At 39.2% G+C, this 12,645-nt stretch overlaps 1 protein-coding gene across 2 annotated transcripts in view; it reads left to right on the top strand.

Annotated features, from left to right (window-relative positions):
- Nucleotides 1-9,404, top strand: part of MRAS (muscle RAS oncogene homolog) — a 118,785-nt gene extending 109,381 nt beyond the window's left edge. The window contains exon 7 of one of the 2 annotated variants that reach the window (XM_036745311.1): nt 5,419-9,404. In XM_036745311.1, the coding sequence (XP_036601206.1) occupies nt 5,419-5,518 (100 nt within the window). In that variant the 3' untranslated portion in view covers nt 5,519-9,404. The remainder of the gene's footprint in view (nt 1-5,418) is intronic. The other variant, XM_036745312.1, reaches the window with a different exon arrangement.
- The last annotated feature ends 3,241 nt before the right edge of the window (nt 9,405-12,645 follow it).

The following is a 12,645-nucleotide window of genomic DNA, read 5'->3' as shown; positions in this document are numbered from 1 at the left end:
GGGGTCTTGAAGAGTCAGGCATGACTGAAAAATGACTAAACAACCACAAAATCTGAGTTTATATGTATAAAATCCAAATAAATGTCCACGTAGCCATCTCCTTTTCCATCCCTGAATGGAGATAGCTGTTCTATAAATAAAAATAAGTCTATGTAAATTATAATCCCTCTTAATATTTGAGAGACCTTTCTCACAAAGAGGAAGACAAATTGTTGTGACCAAAAAAGAACACTCCACTTATGAATTTACACCTTGAACTGTACCCTAAAGATGCATCTAAAGATGTTACAGTCAGAGAAAATAATGTTTTGAAATTATTCTTTTAAATCATGTTTCTTTCTCCTTTGTTTACTCCTTGACCACTAATTTGGCTTGGCCTTTCAGTTGAATCAAGAATAATAAACCAGCTGTGGGCCACAAAATTTCAGTCTGGAACAAAAGTCACTAAGGCAGAGCTCTCAGCATGACCGGTCAGTTTATTAGGGATGCTGGTGGTCCCTAATCAATTGGGTTCAAGGCCTTCCTCACGATCAGGGACCCCTCTGCTGGAAAAATTGCTTTTATAGTCATTGAGGAAATACCAGAGATAGAATGAGGTGGTACAATTCCATGATTGATGAGTTCCAGAAGCAGGGAAATCTTCTGATTGGCTAAGGGAAATAAATGTCCATAATCACTTTGTGAACAGGCCTTTCATAGGTCATTAGCTACAGGTCATCAACTACAGGCCATCAACTGCAGGCCATCTCAGCAGGCACTTTCTAACGGTCACAAGACTCTGTTAACATTTCAGGGCCTTCCACAGGTCATAAGACCCTAGTGTTGGACCAACAGTATCCTAGGGTTCAAGGAAGTTGTGGTTTTGAAGCAAAGGTCACTAGGGAGTGGGTGGCAGTGATTCACAGGGGTGAAGAGGCAAATCAACCTTATTTCAAGCACTATACTGGGAGTTGGGGTGGGGGTGGAGGGAAGCAGCAATTACATTCTTATCACAGACTTAACTTAATACAGAATAAATCTAGATGATAAATCCTATCCAAATAATATAATCATCAACACATGGAGGATTAATCTTATAACTTATAATAACTCTTATACTGACAGCATTAACTAACAACTAACTCAAACTTAATCCTATTCTATTTAATTCACTAAAAGACCCATTGATACCTGTCAGATCACAATGAACTGAGTAAATGCTGATTAATTGAGTAGGGGTATCAAAATTATCTTCACACAGCTGTTTAACTCTGGGCAACTGAGGACCTCTCTAAGCCTCAATTTTTTTCACCTGTAAAGTGAAAGGGTATGACTGGATGTCTTAAGGCCCTTTAGGACAGTGAAAAGAGCATTGGTTCTATAATTAGAGGATTTTGGGTCCAATCCCACCTGTTCCATTCACTGCCTTTGTCATCCTGGGCAAGTGACTTAATTTCCCTGTTTCCTAACTGCCTCTGTTTCCACATCTGTAAAATGGGAGAATTTTTTTAAAATAATGTTTTATTTTTTCCCCAATTACATGTAAAGACAATTTTTAACATTCTTTTTTTAAAATTTTGAGCTCCAAATTTTTTTTCTCCATCTCTCACCTCGTCCCTTCTTGAGACAGTAAGCAATTTGCTATAGGTTTATACATATACAATCATGTAAAACATATTTCCATACTAGTCATGTTGTGAAGAAGACACGGACCCAAAGGAAAAGAAAACACTAAAAACATAAAGAAAGTGAAAAATAGTATGCTTTCATCTGCATTCAGACCCATCAGTTCTTCCACGGAGGTGGATAGCATTTTCAAATCATCCCCATGAATCCTTGTCTTCAATCATTGCATTGCTGAGGATAGCTAAGTCATTCACAATTGATGATGATACAATATTGCTGTTACTGTGTACAATGTTGTCCTGGTTCAGTTCACTTCATTTTGCATCAGTTCATGTAAGTCTTTCCAAGTTTTCTGAAATCCACCTGTTCATCATTTCTTATAGCACAATAGTATTCCATTACAATCATAAACCACAATTTGTTCAGCCATTCCCCGATTGATAGGCTTCCCTTCAATTTCATTACCACCACGACCACAACAACAAAAAAGAACTACTATCAATATTTTTGTACAAATGTGTCCTTTTCCCATTTTAAAAATCTCTTTGGGATACAGCTCTAGTAGGATATTGGTGGATCAAAGGGCGTGAATAGTTTGATTGCCCTTTGGGCAAAGTTCCAAATTGCTCTCCAGAATGGTTAGATTAGTTCACATCTGTACCAACAGTGCATTAGCGTCCTAATTTCCCCACATGCTCTCCAACATTTATCATTTTCCTTTTCTGTCATATCAGCCAATCTGACAAGTAAGAACTGGTACCTCAGAGTTGTTTTAATTTGCATTTCTCCAATCAATAGTGATTTAGAGCATTTTTTCATAGGACTATAGATAGTTTTGATTTCTTCATTTGAAAACTGCCTGTTTATGTGCTTTGATCATTTATCAATTTGGGAATTACTTGTATTATTATAAATTTGACTCCATTCTCTATATATTTGAGAAATGAGGTCTTTATCAGAGATATTTACTATTAAAAATTGTTTCCCAGGTTTCTGCTTTCCTTCATTTTAATCTTCATCGCAGCAGTTTTGTTTGTGCAAAACCTTTTAAATTTAATATAATCAAAATTATCATTTTACATCTAGTAATGCTATCTCCTTCAGTCATAAATTCTTCCCCTTTCCATAGATCTGACAAGTAAACTATTCCTTGCTCTCCTAATTTGCATATGGTATTACCCTTTACATTTAAATCATATACCAATTTTGACCTCATCTTGGTATATAGTATAAGATGTTGTTTTATACCTAATTTCTGCTATATTGTTTTCTAGCTTTCCCAGCAGTTTTTGTCAAAAAGTGAGTTTTGTCCCCAAAGCTGGGGCCCATCCTACTAGAACTGTATCCCCAAAAGATTTTTAAAATGGGAAAAGTACATATTTGTACAAAAATATTTATAGCAGTTCTTTTTTTGTAATGGCAAAAAATTGGAAACATTCGATTACTATGGTTATTCACTGCTGTATCTTATCTAACTAACCTATTCCACTGATCCATTCTATTTTTTAGCTAGTACTGGTTAGTTTTTGTGATTACCACTTTATAATACAGTTTGAGATCTCTTGTGGTTAGGCCAACTTTCTCCACACTTTTTTTCCATTAGTTCCCTTGATATTCTTGACCTTTTGCTCTTCCAGATGAATTTTGTTATGATTTTTTTCTAGCTCTATAAAATAATTTTTTCAGTAGTTTGATGGATATGGCACTGAATAAGTAAATTAATTTACATAGAATTGTCATTTTTTATTATATTGGCTCAGTCTACCCACAAGCAATTACTATTTTTCCAGTTGTTTAGATCTGACTTTATTTGTGTGAAAAGTATTTTGTAATTCTGTTCATATAGTTCTTGGGTTTGTCCAGGCAGGTAGAGTCCCAGGTATTATATATTATATATATTCAGGTCTCTGCAGTTATTTGAAAAGGAATGTCTCTTTCTATCTCTTGCGCCTGGACTTTATTGGTTACACAGAGAAATGTTGACCATTTATGTAGGTTTGTTTTATAAATAAAGTAGGTCTGAGGTCCTTTCCAATTCTAGCTCTATAATCCTCTAACCGTGGAAGGCCTTAGGCAAGTCACCTTACATTTTTGTGCTCTCATAAAACAGATTGGAATAGACAATGTTGAAAGTCTTTTCCAGTGCTAAGATTTTCCCTAGTCCTTATGTAAAAATGATGCCTCTGATGGCAAGGAACATCAGGGTCTTGAGTGAATAATGAAAGAATCTGTTATAGGAGATAATTTTTTTCCCATTTTAATTAAATCCTTCTTTGTTGCTGGTCAGATTTTTTTTAAAAAGTCTAATTCCTAGTATCAGTTAAATATCTACCAATTTCATTAGGATATGCTCCTTTTCTGGCAAACATTTAGGTATCTCTCCCCATAGTCAGACACACTTCTCCTAATTTTACTTAAATGCTAACTGTTCTTAACTACTTTTAGTTCTAAAATACTACTAAGAGGGGCTAGGGGGTTTAGTGGGTAGAGCACTGGACTTGAAGTTAGGAAAACCTGAGTTTGAATCCTGCCTCAGACATCAGATATGTGACCCTGGACAAGTCACTTAACCTCTATCAACCTCAGTTTTCTCACCTGTAAAATGGGGATAACAATAGCATATACCTCACAGGATCCTTGTGGGGATCAAATGAGGTGGTATAAAAGCACTTTGCAAAACCTAAAGCACTTCTATTAGCTGGTATCAGCAGTAAAATACAACCAAAGTCTTGGCACTCGTATACCCATATGTACATGCATCACTTCAAAAAATAACTATTACATGCCAGAAAAAAACTTTGGAATAAATTACTAAGAGAACTTGGGAAGTTTTATCTGCCTGCCTATTTCTCTTTTCCTTTAGCTTCCTTGTTATAGTATAGTTTTGCCTCACAGCAAGAGTACAATTAATATTACTTTCAGAGGACCCATGTTCAAGGTGTCCCCAAAGTCTTGGTGTAGTTGTAAGCTATTAAGGCTTAAGGACTTAAGCCCTAATAGTTTACACCTGCATCAAGACTTTGTGGACATTTCAGCTTAAATATTAAGTCTTAATAGCTTACAACTGCACTAAGACTTTGAGGACACCCAGGACCAGGGTGTCTTCTTGACAGAGGAACAAAGGGCAGGCTGTTAGGTTTGTTTCCTGCGCTCTTCTCTTTCTCTTCAGTTTCTGCCTGTCTTGGAACCATTATGTAGATTAGTCCTCTAGCCTTAATGAACACCAACATCAAACCTTTCTGTCACAGAGTAGTATCCCTGAAAAGTGAACTCAGCAAGGTTAGACATGGGACCTGTGACATACAGGAGATGAGAAAAGTCTGTCAAAGTAAGCTGTCATCTTTTCTGCAACTTTATAGTCCTAGGGTGTTGCTTAGAGCGTTGCTGGTTAAGTGATATGCCCAGGATCACATAGCCAGTATATGTAAGAAGCCACATTTGAACTTGGGTCTTCCTGGCTTCTTTCAGGCCAGCTCTCTATCTGCAATTTCTATCTATCAGAAAGTTAGGTTGTTCAGTCATTTTTCAGTTGTGTCCTACTCTTTGTGACCTCATTTGGGTTTTCCTGGCAGAGATACTGGAATGGTTTTCCATTTCCTTCTCCAGTTCATTTTACAGATGAGGAAACTGAAGCCAACAGGGTTTAGTGACTTGCCCAGGGTCACACAGTTAGTAAATGTCTGAGGCTGGATTTGAACTCAGGAAGATGAGTCTTCCTGAGTCCAGGGCAGATGCTCTATCCACTGTACCACCTTGCTGCTCTATGAAAAGCTAGCTCTTATTTATTTCATTCTTCTCTTTCTATGTCTGTAGGCAACAGATTCCAGAGAAAAGCCAGAAGAAAAAGAAGAAAACCAAATGGCGTGGGGACCGGGCCACAGGCGCTCACAAACTCCAGTGTGTGATATTGTGACAGGGCCTCAGGGCCTCTTTGCTGCTGTGAATGTGAACTAGAGAGACCCGGTGATGCACTCAACTGCCTAACTGCACGGACAGCTGCTTTTAACAGTGAACCTTGGCCAGAGATCTTGGCACGTCAAGGAAAAAGAAGAGGAGGGTGGGGTGGGATAGGGTGGGGAAGGAAGGAAGGAGGGCAGGGAAGGTAGAGGAAGAGAACCTGCCCTTTGAGGAATACTTGAACTGTGGCCAGTTTCTTCTAGAGGGAATAGGTGGGGAAAGAGGAGGATTTGGTCTGGTTTTGCCAAAAGAGCGACAAGCTTTCAGGTCATTCACAGGATAAGTGGAAATAGCAAGGAAACAAAAGCAGCATCTAAGCCCCTTAAGTGTTGATACAATCCAGTCCCCCTTTTCCTCCTTCCCTCCCTCTGTTGGTGGGTATTTTCTTTTTTAAAAAAACTAAATTGTGTCATTTTGATGTGGACTTGTTTATCCACACAAAAGTATGAAGTATAATAGTTTATGAAATGGCTCCTTTTTTCTCCCAGACCCAATAACTCATTGGTTCTGAACATTGGATTTTTTTTTCTTTTTTGGTGTCTTAAAAATTATTATTATTTTATTAAGGGAGCCAATGCCCACTGCCTAGTGAAATCTTTGGCACTCCTCAGACTTATATAATTCTGTGTCTGGAATTTTTTTTAAACTGAGTTCTCCTAGCAATGCCAAAACTAAATATAACATGAAATTATGGTGGTTTGGAGAGTGGAAATGAAACCTGGCCGTTGCTGGGGATTCCAAGCATTGTGTCAAACCTTGGAGAGGAGCCAACTCCACAATCCATAAACTGGAGAAAATATGATTCTTTTAGGAGAGTTTTCTCTGTTTGGGAATACAGAGGATGAGAAAGAGAGTTGTTTTTTGAAAAGGGCAGAGGGTGGCATGTGCATGCCGAATTTAAACAGCATTTTCACTAAACCTGGAAATGCTTAATGTCAGAGATAAGATTATTGACTTTTTAAGAGATGTATTAATTTATTTTTAGGGCAATAAATGCTAGGTTCAGGATATTCCCCAGGCATGTGAAAGTGGCCCTTAGTTTCTTGGACTTCTGAAACCCATCTCATATGTTTCCTCATGCTTTCCTTTCATTGTCTGTTACTGACTGGAACTGCATCAATTTAGACATCCTACCACATCTCTCCTCAAAGGAGAGGCAGCATGTCACACCGAATAGAGAGCTGGCCTGAAAGCCAGGATGACCTGAGTTAAAGACCTGCCTCTGACACATACTGCTTATGTGACCCTAGGCAAGTCACTTAGGTGACTTCAGTGCACTAGGTAACTCTCTAAGACTCTAAATTGCAAAGAAGTTGCCAACCTGCATTGGTAGAGTTCTCTTACCTGGGATTTCCCTTTACTAATGAAGTAACAGCTCCAGTCTCTCTCCCCTATCTCTCTTCAAAAAAGACACATGAACCTACACTTAGTAATTTGTCTTCTGTTGTACATAAATGTCTATGTATAGGCTGGCTAATGGGGACATGATCCAGAGAGCTCTGGCTAATATGAAATCTTGGAAGAACAAATAAATGTGCAACACTTAATTAAAATAATGCTGCTAAAGGCCAGCAAATTTAATCCCTTAAGGCCAATGTATACTAAATCAAATAAATGGAAAACCTGCTTGGTTCTTCACAGATTTTAGCATCAGCTAGACTTTCTTGGCAGATGTTTGTATTAACCTCTTAGACTGTAAAAGCAAAAATGACCACAAAGCCATCGACATAACTTTTATTGACACATTCCTAGAGGGAGCACATTCAAAGCACTCCAAGATTATGCCAAATTTCCACTTAGCCACTTCTAATAAGGGCTGGGTAATAGTTTGATCCAATATGGAGAAAGGAAGAAGAAGGAAAGTTTAATCCTAATGGGGTAAGAAAGGGAAGAATTGATCGGAGGGTTATAGTTCTCCTCAGAGAGAGCAACACAAGATGAAGTCAATTGCTTTTTGTCCCAAATGTTTAAAATTAGGTGTGTAGTATAGGAACTAGATAGTCCCAAGTGTGTAACCTGGCTATTCTTTGGGGAAAAAGAACTGGGGAGAGGGAACACTAGACTAGAAGTCAGGAGACCTCCATTCTGTTTCTCATCTTGTTAGTCACATGAACTAACTCAACCCAATCACCAGCACCTAGGGACCTAGCTTAATTCTACCACCTAAGGAATCAGATGTGAACAAAACTTTGTTTTAATGGTCCCTATTTCTGAAACCTAAAAGGATCACAGAGAGCATTGTACTTAGTAGTTTTTAGTTTTTCTTTAACATTATGACCTTTTAAAAAACATTAGATAAACAAGGTGCTTTTCAAAACTGTGAGCCCCTTGGCTCCAAACACAATACAAGAACCCCTCTGGGTTTCCATGATAGAAAGAGGTGAAATTGAAGACAATACAATGACTTGTGATGAGGAAAAGTTTCAGAATGGAGAAAGAAACGTTGAATAGGAGTGAGAGTGAGTGAGATATGTAATAGAAATAGAAAGAGCTGTAGGACCAGATGGGAGTCACTGTACACAGACAATACCCAGGATAGGACTCTATCAACCAACAGCTTTGAGCAGGAATGATGATGCTAAAAGTTTGTCAAGGTGCCAAGAATGAACTTTGTTGAGGAAAGGGAATAATTGTTCACCTTTCCTGTTTAATGCTGGTGCTCTGAAAAGGTATGGAGACAGGAGGTGAAGAAGGCATTCCAACATTCCTGGTGGCAAATATGGGTACGCCCAGAGTCACAGTCTACTTCTTTCAGTTTCCATACTCTGGACTCCTAATACAACTTAAACCCACATTGCCTGAGACAGAAACTGCATAAAAGACATCGTGTTGATGAACTGGCTCACTTTACGGCCTCTTCATTTGCTCCAATACAGAATATACTGTGAGCTTGCACCTCCCTTGGCCTCACTTTAACCCATCTATGAAATGAGTAAATAACACCGTAAGGGATTCATTCTGCTCTGGAGACAATGCAGTGCCTTATTGAAAAGAAGTCGCTATTTGGAGCAAAAAAAAAAAAAATGAGAGAAGGATAACATCCTATTACCTTTAGCTTAGTATTTCTTCAACTTACCATAAGGACAAAGTGATGATACTGTCAGCATTGATATTTTTTTTAATCTGGCAAGATAATCCTTGACTAAGTATGCCATTTCGACTTTTCTTTCTATGTTGGTCCCCTGGTAGCTCCCCCTTGGCACCTAAGAACCCTTCTGGGTTTCCAGACTTCCTGTAGAGCAGCCTTCAGCACCACTGACAGCTCCTTTCTTAAAGCTACCTTCTATATTTCTCCTCCCACCTCAGACTACTCCTGTTAATAGCTCTTCTCTGCCTGAGACACAGTCCTTAGCCTTCTCTCTTTATACTCATTCACTTCCTCAGGGAATCATCCGCTTTCATGATCTCAATGGTCAAGCTGTAGGTAGATGATTTCCAGAACTCTGCTCTCCACCTTTTTTTTGGCCTCCCATTCAGAATGTCCAATATAGTTGGGATGCAATACTGCACTTTGCCAGTAGGTGCTCTCATCTAACACATGATATATTCTAGCCTGAAAAATCCCTTGAGTTTGAATCTTCAGGTTAATTGTAACAAAAAAAAAAGTTCCCCATTTTATCTGTTCTATAAGTTTAAAATTCTGTATATCAAGTTTACTTAGGATGAAGGATACTTGAATTATAGAAATAGAGTTCAATCCCATTTTTATGTAATACATTATTAACGAAAATGCCAGTTTTATGAAATGAACATGACTGCTAAAGAACATTTGAATGATGCTTGAGCCTTTTATGTAATTTTTTATTACGTTTTTGTGTATTCTGATTCATTAATAAAGGAAAAAGGAGACACATTGATGTGGTTTTTCTCTCTTCATTATTCAGATAGAAACTCATTTTCCATCAAATCTCTTAGGGTAATATTCCAATGTTCCTTTCTCTAAAAAAAAAAACTTTTTAAAATGACTTTCCATTAACAGGATGTTATTGTATATTAAAGAGTTCATATCCTTACTTAATTACTATGTTTTGCACGGTCCTGTCATCTTTAGCAATAATCCCTTTCAGCTATAAATGTAAAGACTTGGGAGACATTTGAATCATAGACTAAGAAAGAAAGTGTGCCCATTAATCATAGACAGGAAGATCAAAAAAGGAGCCAGCTTTCTCTTATAATCTCTATGAGGCTATCCCACATATTTCTGCCTTATAGCAGAAAATTTTTGCATTCTCTTCCCTTCCTCCACTCTCCCAATACACAAACCCATCAATCCTCAATAATTAACCCATCTACAATGTCCGCTACTTGATTTCTGTAGCTACTCCAGGAGCCAGGAAAATTATAAAATTCAGTTACACCACTGAAATCTGAAAAAAAAACCCATATATTTTAAAGACTTCCAGTCCCAGAACTACTTCCCACTCCCCTCACATAGACATTTGGCCAACTCTCTTCAATAAGCTGATTAAATGCCTTCATCTTCCATTCATTTTAATACCACTTTGCAAAGTACTTTGCAAATGATATTGCACTGAACTTGATTCACTGCAAGGAACTATAGCCCTGAATCAGCAACATATGCTGCTACCATTAGTCTTTATCACAAGAGCATAGCCATTGTAAGTTCATATCCTTCCTGCTGCATTAGAAATATGTGAGTAGACCCCCCTGCACCACCCCAGGACTTGAGGCTCCTCCCTAGGCAATACTTAGAGACTTTCTTAGTAGTGAATCATCAGCACAACTGTAAAGAATCCATTTTATATCCTTTTCTAACCCTGAAAGAGCCTCTGGAGTGCTAACTTGGCAAAACTATAAATTTGCTTCAAACAAAACTTTTACCATAGACAAAAGGATTTCTTATGGTACAAGTTATAGCTAGGCAGGCAATTTTAAATGAACAAAATAGTTATAGATCTCAGCTTAGGAAATGTCCTGCCTAGAGCACACTTGGTTCTGGCTAATTTCTGCCTCCAGTCTTTCTGTCTGGCTGTAGAGTCTTATTCCTGAAAGCATAGGCTAACCAATTTACTATCACCCCAACATGAGTAGCCTGTTCTCTATAGAAACTTGGTTGACTATATCCAAAATTGACTTAAGCCCCAGCAAAAAGCCCAAAAGAGGCTTCTTGTCTGAGATGTGAGTTTTTGATGGCTATGTCTGTTTGCCTACTGCTGATCCCCTGGAAGGAGATCAACGCCCCTTCCCTACCTTCTGTGACATTGGCCTTGCCTGGACCTCCAGTGCCTATGTTCTGTGGTTCCTGATCACTTATCATTGCCATATTTTTCCAAACTGAAATGCCTTTCCTTAGCCACCACTACCCTACATGTTTTCTCCCTTTATAAGAAAGTTCCTTGAAGACAGGATGTCGAAACATAGGTTCATAGATTTAGAACTAGAAAGGATATCAGGTCAATTGAGTTCAGTCTTTTCATTTTATAGCTGAAGAGTCTGAGGCTGAGATAGATTAAAGGGTTTGCCCAGGGTCATAAAGTTTTATGTAGGAGGCAGGATTTGAAGTCTTCCTGACTCCAAGTGCAGTACTCCATTTGTATCCTCAGTGCTTAGGACAGCGATTGACACAAAGGAGCAAAAGACACAAGACCTTCCCGCCCCAGAGCCTTCCATCTTCTACAGTGTGTGTCTCCTAAGGGAAGGCTACCAGAGGCCAGTAGAGCAACTTACACCTATGCCAGCATAAGGCAACTTCTTCCTCGTATTGATCACCTGATCTCCCAGCTGAGATGTAGAGAACCTTCAGTGCAAAGAGGAGCAGGCTTCCTTTTGACCTTAGGCTTCCATCTCCCGCTGCACTTGTTCCTTGAGGGAAGAGGAAGAGGAAAGTCAGTGGGGAGTTTGACATTCAACTCCTGCTGTGCACATTCAACTTCCATGTCCTGCTGAGAAGTTCCCTGTAGCCTTAGGAGGGAAGAGGAATAGTTGAAATGTGATTTCACATATGGGTGTCTGCTTTCCCTCTTGTGGTCCACTTGTCTCCAGCTGAATCTCCAGCCTCCTCTCAGAAGAGGGGTAGCACCATTCACAAATGATGAACATGCTTGAATCTGGTCATACCAATGATTTGGAACCCCTATAGATGATCATCTAAAACCCATTTCCCATCCCCCACCACCCAATTCCCTATTCCCATACCCACCCCCAAGTTCCAACCAAACACCACCCACCCTATGCCCTTTGGAATGCCTGTTCCACAGGCAACAAACGTCCTTTCATCCTAAATCTTTTCCTCTCCTACTTGTTCCATCTTCTAGCTATTACTGAAGCTTGGCTCCCCTCTGATAACACAGCCTCCCTGGCTACCTTTTTCAGTTCTGGCTACACCTTCTCTCCTTCCCCTTGACTCACTGGTCAAAGAAGAGGAGTCAGAATACTCCTTGCTCTCTGTTGACACTTTCAGGTTTTCCCTCTGCCTCTATCACTTGGTAACCTCTCCTCCTTTAAGGTTCATGCAATTTATATCTACCACCCAGTCAAAATCCTAGTGGCTATGGTCTACATAGCTCCAGATCACTCCCCTTCCTTCCTCAATGAGTTCAGGACCTGCCCCACAATTGTCTCCTCTCCATTTCCTGCCCTCAAACATAGAGATCTCAATATACATATTGATTCTCTCTCAAGCACCCTAACCACTCAGTTCCTCAACTTACTCACTTCCCAGGACCTATTCCTCCACTCCATGTTAGCCACACACACAGTCATACCCTTGACCTTGCCATCACCCACAGATAAACTACCTTCATGTTCAAGAATTCAAAAATTCCCTTATGACCACTATCTATTGGCTTTCCACTTCTCCCCCTGCCTTCCCTTCCCAAAACTTGCTCTTCATCCACACTGTTTAATCCCTTGATCCTTCAATTCTCTCAAACTATCTCCCCTGCACTAGCCATTCTCTCCTCTTTTACCCATCTTAACCCCTGGGTGAACGAACCAGTTCAACTCTACACTATTTTCCTTGCTTGAGTCCCTAGCCCTTTTATCATATTGCCAATTGTTGCCTGCCAAGACTAAGTCTTGGATCACTCCCAACATCTACCACTTTCACTCCTACACACATGC

Source organism: Trichosurus vulpecula, chromosome 2 (assembly GCF_011100635.1).
Source record: "Trichosurus vulpecula isolate mTriVul1 chromosome 2, mTriVul1.pri, whole genome shotgun sequence".
Classification (NCBI taxonomy): domain Eukaryota; kingdom Metazoa; phylum Chordata; class Mammalia; order Diprotodontia; family Phalangeridae; genus Trichosurus; species Trichosurus vulpecula.
Note: the sequence above shows the minus strand (reverse complement) of the source record. Positions and strands in the feature narration are given on the sequence as shown.